The sequence below is a fragment of the Macaca mulatta genome, chromosome 11 (genome assembly GCF_049350105.2).
Source record: "Macaca mulatta isolate MMU2019108-1 chromosome 11, T2T-MMU8v2.0, whole genome shotgun sequence".
NCBI classification, from domain to species: domain Eukaryota; kingdom Metazoa; phylum Chordata; class Mammalia; order Primates; family Cercopithecidae; genus Macaca; species Macaca mulatta.
Window position 1 is genome coordinate 13,571,172 of NC_133416.1, and position 15,073 is coordinate 13,586,244.

Below are 15,073 nucleotides of genomic sequence, written 5' to 3' on the forward strand. Positions count from 1 at the left end.
CCTGCCATTATGATATTAACTGGTTATTTTGCTCGTTAGTTGATGCAGTTTCTTCCTAGCCTCGATGGTCTTTACATTTTGGCATGTTTTTGCAATGGCTGGTACCGGTTGTTCCTTTCCATGTTTAGTGCTTCCTTCAGGGTCTCTTGTAAGGCAGGCCTAGTGGTGACAAAATGTCTAAGCATTTGCTTATCTGTAAAGGATTTTATTTCTCCTTCACTTATGAAACTTAGTTTGGCTGGATATGAAATTCTGGGTTGAAAATTCTTTTCTTTAAGAATGTTGAATATTGGCCCCCACTCTCTTCTGGCTTGTAGAGTTTCTGCCGAGAGATCTGCTGTTAGTCTGATGGGCTTCCCTTTGTGGGTAACCCGACCTTTCTCTCTGGCTGCCCTTAAGATTTTTTCCTTCATTTCAACTTTGGTGAATCTGGCAATTATGTGTCTTGGAGTTGCTCTTCTCGAGGAGTATCTTTGTGGCGTTCTCTGTATTTCCTGGATTTGAATGTTGGCCTGCCCTACTAGGTTGGGGAAGTTCTCCTGGATGATATCCTGAAGAGTGTTTTCCAACTTGGTTCCATTTTCCCCCTCACTTTCAGGCACCCCAATCAGACGTAGATTTAGTCTTTTTACATAATCCCATACTTCTTGCAGGCTTTGTTCGTTTTTTTTTTCTTCTTTTTTCTTTTGGTTTCTCTTCTCGCTTCATTTCATTCATTTGATCCTCAATCGCTGATACTCTTTCTTCCAGTTCATCGAGTCGGTTACTGAAGCTTGTGCATTTGTCACGTATTTCTCGTGTCATGGTTTTCATCTCTTTCATTTCATTTATGACCTTCTCTGCATTAATTAATCTAGCCATCAATTCTTCCACTTTTTTTTCAAGATTTTTAGTTTCTTTATGCTGGGTACGTAATTCCTCCTTTAGCTCTGAGAAATTTGATGGACTGAAGCCTTCTTCTCTCATCTCGTCAAAGTCATTCTCCGTCCAGCTTTGATCCGTTGCTGGCGATGAGCTGCGCTCCTTTGCCGGGGGAGATACACTCTTATTTTTTGAATTTCCAGCTTTTCTGGCCTGCTTTTTCCCCATCTTTGTGGTTTTATCTGCCTCTGGTCTTTGATGATGGTGATGTACTGATGGGGTTTTGGTGTAGGTGTCCTTCCTGCTTGATAGTTTTCCTTCTAACAGTCAGGACCCTCAGCTGTAGGTCTGTTGGAGATTGCTTGAGGTCCACTCCAGACCCTGTTTGCCTGGGTATCAGCAGCAGAGGCTGCAGAAGATAGAATATTTCTGAACAGCGAGTGTACCTGTCTGATTCTCGCTTTGGAAGCTTCCTCTCAGGGGTGTACTCCACCCTGTGAGGTGTGGGGTGTCAGACTGCCCCCAGTGGGGGATGTCTCCCAGTTAGGCTACTCAGGGGTCAGGGACCCACTTGAGCAGGGAGTCTGTCCCTTCTCAGATCTCAACCTCCGTGTTGGGAGATCCACTGCTCTCTTCAAAGCTGTCAGACAGAGTCGTTTGCGTCTGCAGAGGCTTCTGCTGTGTTTGTTATTGTTTACTGTGCCCTGTCCCCAGAGGTGGAGTCTACAGAGACAGGCAGGTTTCCTTGAGCTGCTGTGAGCTCCACCGAGTTCGAGCTTCCCAGCAGCTTTGTTTACCTACTTAAGCCTCAGCAATGGCGGGCGCCCCTCCCCCAGCCTCGCTGCTGCCTTGCCGGTAGATCACAGACTGCTGTGCTAGCAATGAGGGAGGCTCCGTGGGCGTGGGACCCTCCAGGCCAGGTGTGGGATATGATCTCCTGGTGTGCCTGTTTGCTTAAAGCGCAGTATTGGGGTGGGAGTTACCCGATTTTCCAGGTGTTGTGTGTCTCAGTTCCCCTGGCTAGGAAAAGGGATTCCCTTCCCCCTTGCGCTTCCCAGGTGAGGCAATGCCTCGCCCCGCTTCAGCTCTGGCTGGTCGGGCTGCAGCAGCTGACCAGCACTGATCCTCCGGCACTCCCCAGTGAGATGAACCCAGTACCTCAGTTGAAAATGCAGAAATCATCGTTCTTCTGTGTCGCTCGCGCTGAGAGTTGGAGACTGGAGCTGTTCCTATTCGGCCATCTTGCTCCGCCCCCCCAACTTAATATTTTCAATAAGTCCCTTTACTGGCCAGGCAGGGTCGCTCACACCCATAATCCCAATATTTTGTAAGGCTGGGGCAGGAGCACCCAGGAGTTCAAGACCAGTCTGTGCAACACAGCGAAACTCCCTCTACAATGAATGAAAAAGTTAGCCAGGCATGGTGAAGCTACTCACAAGGCTGAGGTGGGAGGATGGTTTGAGTCCAGGAGTTCCAGATTGCAGTAAGCCATGATCCTACCACTGAACTCCAGCCTGGACAACAGAGTGAGACTCCAACTCTACATACAATAATATTAAAAATAACAATTTTTCTATTATCTGAAAAAAATCATTTTAAGTTTCTGTTTATCAAGGTCTATTCTACTTTAGAAAAACACTGAAAACATGATTCCATTGAACTCTAGCTTGATTTTGGTCTGTTGAAAATCAGACTGTTGGCCAGGCGCGGTGGCTCAAGCCTGTAATCCCAGCACTTTGGGAGGCCGAGATGGGCGGATCACGAGGTCAGGAGATCGAGACCATCCTGGCTAACACGGTGAAACCCCGTCTCTACTAAGAAATACAAAAAATAGCCAGGCGAGGTGGCAGCGCCTGTAGTCCCAGCTACTTGGGAGGCTGAGGCCGGAGAATGGCGTGAACCCGGGAGGCGGAGCTTGCAGTGAGCTGAGATCCGGCCACTGCACTCCAGCCTGGGCTACAGAGCGAGACTCCGTCTCAAAAAAAAAAAGAAAAGAAAATCAGACTGTCATTTAGACAGTTATTTCCTTTAATGTAATCTATCTCTTCCTCTAGTTACTTTTCAGATTTTCTATTGGTATTTGATGTCCTGTCATTTTATGTCAATTTGGTTTTAGTTACCTTGTCTGAAGCTTGATGGTTCCTAAAATATATGAACTGATACTTTTTGTCACTTTTTAAAAAATCTCCACATTGCTTCTGCCCCATTTTCTCTCTTCTAATCTTCCAGAACTGCAGAAGTATGTTACACATTCTGACTGAGCTCAATGTCTCTGACCCTCTAGCCTTATATTTTGTATCTCTTGGTCTCTTTGTGCTTCATTCTAGGAAGCTTTCTTCCAATTCACTCATTATTTCTTCTCTTACATTTAACTGGTTGTTAAATATCAATATTTAACAATTGAGAATTGGACTCCCAATATTGATTACTCTTTTTTTATCATTGTTTTAGCGGTAGAAATAAACTTTTGTTCTCCTTGTATAAATCATTTTTTAATGGAGAAACTAAACAAAGTATTCCTAACACAAATTCTCAAAAAAAATAGTTTTATAAATTTTTAGTACACCGGACATGAAAATGGCAACAATTTTCTACTTTTTGTAATACTTAGGTCACAGAAGAGATTAAAATCATGGTCTAGGCATTCTCCTGCAACTTGGAAGAAACTCGAAATTGATTTCATGTTAGTAGTTTTTTGTTTTTTTGTTTTTTTGGTTTTTTTTTTTTTTTTTTTGGATAGTAGCTTGTCTGTTGCTGGGTCATCACCACAAACTCTCCTCCCAGGGAAATTTAATGAGCAGTACTTGATCTGAAAATGCCATTACAATTAATAAAATATAGTATCTCAACCACAGCTCCACCATTCTATTCTGTGATTTAAATTTTACTCTATTTCTATTAGCAGAAATCAAGACTTCTTCGTTTAAAATAATCTTTAAAATATCAAAAATTAAAACAGTACTTACAAGTGTATCAAAGATTGAAGGACTTTAAGTTCCATGGAAACAAAACTGAACTGGTGCTTCTAAGGAATTCCACCATTTATTCCCCACCCGTAAATATAGTTTTCATTATAGAAATATAACCTCCAAACTCCATCATCACTCACTCAAATGTAACAGAAGATCTGAGATATTACCTCTGTTTGAAAATTTGGTCCTAAAATACTCTCTTTAGAAATAAAAGGTTACTCATAAATTGTGTTTCTATCGTGATCATAGTGAAACAAGGATTATTTTAAACCCAGCTTCATTGGAATGAGTTCATAAGCCAGTAGTTGATGAAGTTTCATAATTGATAAATACTTATAAACCAAGAGCAAAACGGAGCTGAAAAGCTCATACCTAAGGTCAGCCTTTGAAGTGGAAAATCAAAGAACCTCAACCAGTTGTCAGGACACAGCCAATTCCGAGAACAAGAATTCAATAATTGAAGGGAAGCTTAAGTCCCCTAAATAAAGGATGCTGAAAATTCACTACAGGGATATTCAGGGTGTATTCATACGGTGCTTCCTCAAAGACCTGTAGCCATTTCCCAGATAACAGTACCCAGGGAAAGGACGCACACCCACACCATCTGAGACTTTTAGGTATAGGGCTCTTACAGTAGGTAGATAGTCAGGCATGAGCGGGGCAGAAGACGGTTCTCACCACCCACCAGGAATGTCAGGCGACCATCAGGTGATGGCCTGGCAGTTGTCACACTGCCTCTCTAAAAATAATAATTGGTCACAGGCACCAGGGAGAGACAATTTCACAATAAATAAAAATGCTTAAAATTGGTAGTCAGCAGCTCAGGAACAGGGCGAGTAGGCTGAGGCATGCGTGTTGAGAGAGAAATGGTGGAATATGACCTTCTGTGGGCATTCCACCAAAAACGGGAAGAATGCCTCAGGCAACCATGTGTACAACTCCGGTAAACACACTGTGCATGCTCACCTCTCCAGTGTTAGCAGGCCACCACGCATGTGAGCAGCCCACCCTAAGAGGTTGACTCATGGAAAAAGGAACACAAGACCCTAAGGGAAGAATCGTGGGAAAAGGAACACAAGACCCCAGAGGTATACCAACATATAAAACCCCAAGTTGAAAGGCCTAACACTGCACTTGACCTCGAAAGTGCCCGCTGTGGTATCCTCCAAGTGTGATTTCCTTTCTTTCCTGCTCTCTTTTTAATAAACTTCCATTCCTCCTCAGAAACTTCCTTCAGTCTCTTCTGACTTACGCCCCTCAGTTGAATTCCTTCTTCTGAGGAGGCAAGACTTGAGGTTGCTGCAGACTCATATGAAATTGCCACCAGTAAACCAGATATTGGCCCCCCCAGCAGAGCCTGAACTAACACTAATGTCTGGGTACCCAAAAGACACTGTGGTCCATGAAATAGAGTGGGAGATTTTCTTTTTAATTTTCTTTTGTTTTTTGTGTTATTTGCATCTGGGTTTTTTCAGAGACTCAGTCTCAATCCGTCACCCAGGCTGTATGTAGTACAGTGGCATGATCATTACTCAATACAGCCTTGAGTAATGATTTTACTCAGTAAAGACTGGGTTTGTAACAGATTGCCCCATTTTTTTCTAAGAAAAAGAGTATGAGTTACTATTTTTTATTATTATTTTATCTTCTCTTCTTTCCTCCTTCCCTTTGTTCTGTGTGTCCTGCTTAGCCCTTCATAAATGCAAATGTAACCTTTCACCCCCACTCACTGGACATTCCCTGCAGGGCACATTTCTCTAACTATGTGCTCCAAGACAGATCTCCCCTGAGAATTGACAGTCAATTTGCAGACCAAAGCACACCCACCACAGAACTTTTACCTCCAGGACGTGGACCTGGAAATTCCAGGCTCTGCTCCACTCCAGGAATTGCCTGAGGACTTTCATCCAACAGGAGGGCATACGAAAACCATACCCACTTGGCCACTTTTGTAATGTATTTCTGCAAAAGAAAGCACCAATTCAACTACCTGGTAGTGTAGGGGTTCAGTCAGAATGGTAGGGAAAATTATAAAATAAAACAAAAACCTTCTTGGAAGACCAAGAAGTTGTTGCATAGCTTCAGATAGCTTGGCTGAAGGCAGCCAGAGTCTCTTTGCAGGAGCCAGAGAACTTAGGGCACAGATACAAAGGAATGTAGAGTAGTTTATCTAAAGAGCTTGTTTACTGAGATAGTCCTAAAACTAACCTTTCATCACTCACAGGCAATATTGCTCTCCTGCGAAAAGGTGACCAGGGTGATTACCCTCTAATTGTGTTGACTCAAAGCTTTTGTCATTTAATGTGTGCTAAACAAATGCCAAGAAAGGCCAGCAAGTCTGGGCCAAGACTGACAGCACTCTCCTGAGAGTCTGTAAGTGGCCAGGAGGCTGGGCCGGGCTGACAAGCCAAATATATGTGTCAGTGTATGTTATTCCTCTGTCATTGAGTCAGGGTCTGCAGGACAGACCCCCCGCATGGTAGATAAGGCACCAAGCTTGCAGGAGGACCCTCTACCCTTGCTCAGTATCCCCCCTTACCTTATAAAAGTGTCTGCTTTCTGCTCCAAAGGTGAAGTGGTACACTTAAAGGCAGGACTCCTCGTGCCCCTTCCCCAAGCTAGGTTTGGAATAAATTTATTACTTTTGTACCAGGCCTCACTCTTGTTAACTGGACTCTGGATGCAGCCAGCAACTGACTTGTATATTGGTTATAAGTTCAAGGAAGTCTCCTGCCTCAGCCTCCTGGGTAACTGGGACTACAGGTGAGCACCACCATGCCAAAATAAGTTTTGTTGTTGTTTTTTCTTTTTCTTTTCTTTCCTTTTTTTTTTTTTTTTCAGTTTTTGTAGAGACAGGCTCTCACCATGTAGCCCAGGGTGGTCTGGAACTCCTGGCGTCAAGAGATATTCCCAACTGTGCCTCCCAAAGTGTGGGAATTGCAGGCATGAGTCATCATACCCACCCTGCACTGGGAGTTTTTGAAGGTCAGATGCTACTTAGAGTTTTGGCTCATGTCCATCCCAAGGGGCATCTAATCAGTTTTCCATTATTACCTCTTCCTGAAGGTGTAATTGAAATGGACACACATGGCAGCTGGCAGGATTCTCACTTTCTTCCTGACCTGTACAGTAAGGGACATTATTAGAGCAAGACCAAGGGGAAACCTGTGAAATTCTCCACTGCAACAATGATTGAAAAGTAATAATAATCACATTCTCCAAGGTATGGAATTAATCACTACCGTGACAAAACACTTGAAAGTTTTGTCACAGGGGATGGTAGTCTTTTTATATCCCTATCCGCCTAACCTAACTGACCTCTACCAAAATCAGACACATTATAAAATGAGGTCAGAGTTCCGTAAATTTAAATCACTATTTACAAATGCTCTCTAGGATGTGGTATCTTCCCTGAGCAGAGCAGAGCTTCTGGCAGTTTGCATGTGGCTCTTGATTTAGTGAATATTTCTTATTTTACACCCATGGGTGGGTCAGGAGATTATAACAATTGGCCTCTGTGTGTTAAGAATAAACGCGCTGCTTCACTGTTTTATGTCAAGGCGATGTCACTTCCGCTCTCACTTTAATTTACATTTTGCAAAACATCATGTTATTCTATTAATAATGTTACGGTAATTGGTGCAATAACCAGGAAATGGAACGTTCCCTATAGTAAAATACTTGAACATTAAATAGAAATACAACACCAGAAGAGAGATACACCTGACAATATTTAGAGATCTGAAACACAGATTTTTTTTAGGGGTCCCAAATTCCTGGTCCACATGCCAAAAAATCCATTTATTTATTTATTTATTTATTTTTGAGACAGAGTCTCCCTCTGTTACCCAGGCTGGAATGCACTGGAGCAATCTTGGCTCACTGCAACCTTCGCCTCCTGGGTTCAATCAGTTCAAATCCTTCAACTTCCTGAGTAACTGTGTTTACAGGCTTTTGCTACCATGCCTGGCAATTTTCTTTTTTTTTAATTTAAGTAAAGATGGGGTTTCACCATGCTGCCCAGACTGATCTCAAACTCACGGCCCCAAGTGATCTGCCCACCTTGGTCTCCCAAAGTGCTGGGATTACAGGCATGAGCCACCATAACCAACAGAAACATCCTTTTTAAAGTAAGTGGCCTGTTGCCTTATATATACTTCCTACGACTAAAAGAGAAGCACAGTGTTTCTCGAGCCTCTTGGGGTTTTGGTGTCCACAAACACCACAGTAGATGATATGGCTCCGACATGTTAATAAAGTCTTTTTATATCCCTATTCACTTAACCTACCTAGCCTCTGACAAAATGAGATGGGTTACAGAATGAATGTAAAGACTACTGGTTTCAAGTGAAATCCAGAACATGAGATATCTCTACAGCAGATATAGGCTCTGGCCCAACCTGCTCTACCCATTGTGTCAGATGATCCAGCAGAATTCAAAGCTGCTAGAGGCATGCATTGTGGGCATTACAGGATTCTGTGCATGTCTCCATCAAGCCCGTAGGAGAAGAGAAAGCAAATACCTAGGGAATTAGTGCAGAACTATTCCCTCTTCAGCAGAGGAGTATCCACTGTCTGAAAAGCAAAAATACAAGTACAGAGCATTAATCCAACCAAAAAGCCCCTCAAACACAAGATTCCATGCAACTGCACAAGTCATATGCTTGTAAATCCAGCCACAATTGGAGGGCGTCAGCACATCTGAGTGGCACAAGGAGGGGACTGTATTATACACAAACATGTGCTTTCTCAGATTTCCTTGAATGTCTCCTGAGGGAAAGATGTGTGATAAACAAAATGTGTGTGTGTATATATAGATAGATATACAAAAAATATATATATATACACACACACATACACACACATATCAGATGTGGATCTGATACATATATATGTGGATCTGATTTGTGCTGGCTTTTTGGTCCTGGGAGTCAAGAGAAAGCAAGACAGATATGACCTCTCTTTTTATGGTGATTATATTGTACTAGGGAAGATGTATGGTAAACAAAATGTGTGTGTGTGTGTGTGTGTGTATATATATATATATATATAGATATATAGATATATATCTCAGATGTGGAGTTATTTTAAGTTTTACATAATAATGTTAAAATGTCATGACACCAAGAATTAACAGTCACACAGAATTTAGTTGTTCAACAAGGCTGTATATTTCCTTCTTATAATAGTACTTGGTATCAATAGATACGTCAACACGCTTTGTGTTATTTCACCATTTAAACAATTATAATAAAACAAATCATTAATACATTTCCTATAATCAATATATAGATTTCATATTTTTTAACATTTAGAGAAAGTTTAACATTTAACATTTGAAGAAAGTTTCATTCAATTATCATCTATAGTTTCTATACTCTCTTTTGGTTGGGCCTTTATAAGACAGAGAATATTTGAGTTTTTTTGAGGAATATTAGGAATGGAGGATAAAGGAGAAAATTGGAAATTCAGGGGCTCAGAGGTGGCTAAGAAGAATAAACAGAAATACTTTACATCAGATGTCAACTTCAAAAAAGGTATCCTTTAATTCAAAAAGTGGAAGAAATGACTTTTCTAACTATACATAAAAAAATTATAACAGCACTGAAATGACCATCATCATGTTTCTTCACTCCTATTACAAAAATTATTTTTATTCTAGGCTATTCACATACTGGTATTAAATCTAGTATTCCTCCGTACTGTTTTTGGTATACATGTACAAAACTTACTCTACATATGTTTCTCACTCAAATTTTGTTGTGTGCATCATTAGCTAACAATTTGCTTTCTACTAAACATAAAATAAGATTTCCTAATGAAATAAAACCTACCCCAAAGATACATTCTCATCATTGATTTAGAATTGCATGTCTTTACCATCCAAAAAATTAGGGGTTCACCAATGATAGTTAAGTACATATATGTGGTACAAATTACAATGGAAAACAGCATTAATTTCCTCATAAAAGCTGTAAGTTCCTAATTATAAATAGAGATAATAATTTCTTCAAAGGAAAATTATACAATGAGCTATAATAAAATATACATACAATATATATGTGAAATATACTCAGCTTCATAATTTATGGTCAATGTTGTTATTTCTACATGCACACATATACACCCATATATATATATGTAAGACTTTTTTAGGTATTTTTTTTGAAATTACTCAAATACATACACTATGGAACAATCAATAGAAATATAAAATGTTCCACACACCGTCAGTTTGTTTACTGCTAGAAGACACATGATGCTCCCCTTGTGAATCTATGGAGTTGAGGGTTTCTGTCCTTTCACTCAGCATGTCACCTGCCACAAAACTGAAAGAAAAGTCTGTTTTAGTTTCCTATTTCCCATAATCAGGATGAAGGAGTGGAATGAAGGATACATGATTGCAAGAGTTTGGCAAAGCAGAAACACAAGTTTGTTCTGCTGTTTCCAAGGACTCCAGGTTAAACTGATTAGACACAGAGAGTAAATGGCAAACAACATGAGGAAGGAGATCACAGTTTGCAGAGATTTTATGTGGACCTTGGTGCTGAGATCTTGAGATCCTTTGCCATGGAGCTGTATCTTCTTGAGATGTTTACACAGAGAATAGATTAACAGCAGAAAACATATTAGGGTCAGAGTGAAGGGTATGAGGTTTGCTAGCGTGCTTATAGTCAAGTTTGAAAGGTGTATTGCATTCTTCAATTTGATCTTCCAAGTCACATTTCCTTCATATTCTTTTGTCCACACACCCTCATCCGTGGTTACCACAGCAAGATTACAAATCAAAAATACCAAGGGCCCCAACAGCATCACCCGAACAACACTCTTAATTCTCTTCTGTAGGTGGAGAAAAATAAGGTTAGAGAAATTGGCAATCTTGAGCAAATAAAATATGCTGAGGCTAGCAGCAAGCCAGATGCTGAAATGGTTGATTATTGCCGAGATATTAGAAGCAAAAATTCTTACTTCTGAACTACATAAAGCCGAATTAAACATAGTTGCATACCAATATAATAATATGGCCCAGAGTAAACCAATTCTGTAGATCACGAGAGCAGTGAGAATTTGGTCAACTAAGGAAATCTTTCGTGTCTTAGCCCAGTCAATGACATTTACTAGAGCTATGAAGCCATTGGCAAAATTTCCAAGAACAAATGCAAACACTAACAGAATTGACAAAATGATGAACAGAAAATACATCATGTTAGATGTTAGACCAAAAAAATTGCAGGCTTAATAACACTGGTTCTGATTCCTTTAATATCCAGACTTTAACTTCAATAAATACTTGATTACTAACTGTGCAATAACATTGGGCCTTTAAATTCTGTGACTAATGTCAACAGGAAAGCACCAGCATATACTAATGGATAAGTTCAAAGCTGTCTTTATAGAAATAGAAAATATTGTTATTCTCAAAACAGCTCAAATTCACTCCTCTTAATATACTATGTGTCCCTGCTACATGCTGAATTTTTTATACTGATGTTGAAGTGGAAAGTGAATTTTCATGTGTCAGTATGCAAATAAAGGCATATTCTTTTTCATTGTTTTGCAATTTTTTGCCTTGTTTAACCTCTCCATAATTTGTATGCAGCATCTTCAGTTGTTTCATAGGGAAATTTTAAAACCACATACATATATCATACAGTAAATGTCTAAATCATTAAAGGAGCTTGGTCATAACTAGGATCATACCAATATGGATTTATTTTTATGCCAGACTTAAATACCAGATTCTAAACCTTTTATCAAAATCATCTAAGGTTATCTTGGAAAGCCCTGGGAGGCCAATACAACTTAAAATCTGGTTTCTGATAACCAATAAATTTATATGACACCATTATTAATAAACTCATAAACATATAGACGCACATACACTCACACCCTTAGGGGATGGAAAGAATTATTTTCTTATAATTCCCCAAACGGAAAACGAGTTTCTAGGAGGTCACCCAGGTGGAATTAGTCCTATTTTCCCACTCATGGCTGTCAGACAATGAATAATATTTATCAAGCATATTTCTCATGCTTAGGTCTTTGGTATAATTACACTCAACTCTGTTTTGTTTAAATATTAATTATTTAATTAAAATGTTCAGTAATTTTGTAAATATTTCAAAGTACCCTACACTTTGTCATATAACCTTGCACTACCCTCCCACCACAGGCAGGGTGACTACCTTGACCTTGGACTCCGCATTCCCTCCTGTAATTTGCTTTAGTCATCAGGAAATTAGTAGACTTTACACAGAGATTTAAGACGGCTTCCATACTGGAGTTTCTCACTCTTTTCCGTTTACCATTAGGACATCATTTGGCTAGTACACTGTTCCCAGAAGAAGAATGAGAAACTAATGGAGTCAGAATGCCACTGCCTTTTCTAGCCTAAATCAGCTGAACTAGCTTCATGATGCAGTACATGACCCATCTCCAGTAACCAGAGCCATCCACCAAACCTAGCTTAGAAAAATGAAATCCGAAGACATGTGAGGTACAAACATCTAAAGCAGTTTTGGAGGATTTTCTCTTGCAGAAAAACGTAACTGATATAGGCATTCTGCTAAACCAAGAGTGTGGGAAACATGTCCACACTTGTTGTGTCAGGAATTCGGGATTCAAGGGAAAAACAGACTGAGAATGTCAAAGTTTTGTCACATGAAGTGGATAATTAAGCCTAAAAGAAAAGCCTATTGAAAAATCTGCGGTTGGCAGGTAACATCATGTCAACTTTCAGAAAGTTGTAACTAAAATCAGAAAGTTTCTACTTAAAATTTCTTAGCGTTATACATAAATGTATACAAATAGTGAATTTTTTCCTTCAGTGTATAATGAGCAGAGTAATAATAATTTTCATGGAACATTTCTTCTAATTAATTTTTATATTATAACTAGACTGCACACTTAGAAATTAGCCAAAAGGAAAACATAGCAATGTGTCATAAACACTCATGTAACCATCATGTAGGGCTAAACATGGAACATTGCTAAGAGCCTAAGTTTACCTCAATGCCACTTTCCAAGTCCCTACACCTTTCTTCACATCTCCTGTGATAAGCAACATCCATAATTTATGATGATCTTTTTAAAATTTTCTTTATACTTTACTAACAAGGAATATGACCCTAAACTCAATAGCTCGGTTTGTCCTGCTTTGAACTGTGTGTAGGTGCTATCCTATATGTTCTTATTCATGGCTTCCTGGAATCAATATTATGTATCTGAAATTTAACTCCATAGTTGCATGTACATGTGATCCATTTCTTTTTGCTTCTGTATAATTTTTCATTTTATGATTTTACTGTAATTATTTATCCATCCTTATTTGATATATATTTGGGCAGCTTATTTCTGAGCTATTATGAATAATGCTACAGTGAGCATTCTTTCACATATCATTTGCTACAATTCTTTTGCATATAATATACCTGGGTGTGCAATTACAGGGTCCTTGATTATGATGTTCACATTCTCCTTACAGACATAAAAAAGCCCAAAACATAGTTTGACTAAATTTATTCCTGTCACTTTTATCTCCAGTCTCCTTATTCCTATTTGCATATATCTTATCAATTATACATCCAATCCAAGAAGACAGTATTGTTTTACTCAGTCAATATTTATTTAGAATTACACATTTTTCATTGTCATTAATTTTTATTGCTCCTTGCCTGTTTAACTTTGTATTTTCAGTAATTTTATTTTATCTGACAAATATTACTTTCAAATTCTGTTTTTGAAGGTCTACTATTCTTTGGAAATACACTGAAGACACGATTCCCATGATTCCATTGAATTCCTGCTTCCATATTTTCTGTTAAAATCAGGTTGTATTTAGAATGCAGTTCTTTTCAACATTATCTTCTACCTCTAGCTACTTTTCAGATTTTCTATTGGTCTTTGCTGTCCTGTATTATTTTATGTTACCTTGATTTTAGTTATCAAGCCTGACATTTGAGATTACAAAAAATAAATGGAGGCATACATTTTATCACTTTTAGAAAAATCCTTGCAACATTTCTCTTGCTCTATTTTCTCTCCTGTTATCTTACAGAACTCCAGAAGTATGTTAGGTGTTCTGACTGTAGCATCAATGTGTTACCCTCTAGCTTTGTATATTGCCATTTCACTCTCTGTGCTTCATTCTTTGTAGCTATCTTCCAATTCACTTATTATCTCTTCTACTGCATCTAACTGGTTAACTCTGTCTATTGGATTCTCAATATTGATAATTCATTTTTTTCAGTCTTATTCTTTTAGTGTTCGGAATAATCTTTTATTCTCCTTCCATAAATCATTTTCTATGGGGAAACTGAACAAACTACTGTTAACAGCATGTTCTTTTTAAAAGTGCTTTTGACTTTTGGGTTTTTTTGTGTTTTGTTTTAGTATGTTAGAAATGAAAATGGTAACAATTGTCTTTGTTTCCCAACACTTTGGTCAGAGAATAGAATAGAAATGTTGTTCTGGAATTTACCTTCAATTTGAAAGAAATTGGAAATTAAGTTGATGTGAGTAGCTTTTTTTGGATACTAGCTTGTCTGTTGCTGGGTCCTCACCACAAATTCTGCTCACAGGCAAACTCAATGAGCAGCACTCAATCTCAAAATATCATTGCAATAGATAAAATATATTTCACCAACCACAGCTACATTGTTGTAGTCAGTGAATTAATTTTCACTTTGCTTATGTTGTAGAAATGGGGCTCTCTGCCTTTGAACTCCATCATTACCTAATGAAATAGAGAAGATGTGGGGGAGGGATTACTTCTCTTTGATTTATTTAGCCCTAAAATCCTCTCTTTATAAATAAGAGCTTGATTGTGAAATGGTTTATTTATTTTTCATATTAAGCAATTTTATTTATACTAAAATAATAATCTTTTTGTAATGTTACTTGGATTAGTTTAATATAATCTGTAACTGTTTCCTTAAGCAATGTATTTTAAACTACACTACACTTAACTTTCTAAATCTAAATGTATTCGGCCTGACTTGGACTTTATTGTTTACTAATATAACTTTCTTACAATGATGTCTCTTAGAAATTACATAGACTTTACCCAAATTATGTGTGTAAATATTTCAGAAATAAATCATTTAATAAGATAGATGTAAATGTAGATGATGATAATAATGATGATGATGTCAGCTAAAAGGTAGAATGTTATGTAATAAATGTGATTTTGGTCTTCTTTTCAAAGCACTACAGTTAATGGTGGTGGGAGAACACTATTA

General features: G+C 38.5%; 1 protein-coding gene across 1 annotated transcript; it reads right to left on the bottom strand.

Moving 5' to 3' along the window:
* Positions 1 to 5,500: 5,500 nt before the first annotated feature.
* On the bottom strand, positions 5,501 to 11,181 carry LOC107000766 (taste receptor type 2 member 64). The gene is made up of 4 exons (XM_077953114.1): positions 10,062 to 11,181; positions 8,357 to 8,408; positions 6,888 to 6,955; positions 5,501 to 5,795 (listed from the first exon to the last, which is right to left on the bottom strand). Exon 1 carries the CDS (start codon positions 11,037 to 11,039, stop codon positions 10,140 to 10,142), a length of 900 nt encoding a protein of 299 aa, XP_077809240.1. The 5' UTR covers positions 11,040 to 11,181; the 3' UTR covers positions 5,501 to 5,795; positions 6,888 to 6,955; positions 8,357 to 8,408; positions 10,062 to 10,139.
* Between the last annotated feature and the right edge of the window lie 3,892 nt (positions 11,182 to 15,073).

Bases quoted from the DNA above. Each gene is read 5' to 3' on its own strand.
- LOC107000766 (XM_077953114.1), bottom strand. From the start codon at position 11,039: ATGATGTATTTTCTGTTCATCATTTTGTCAATTCTGTTAGTGTTTGCA.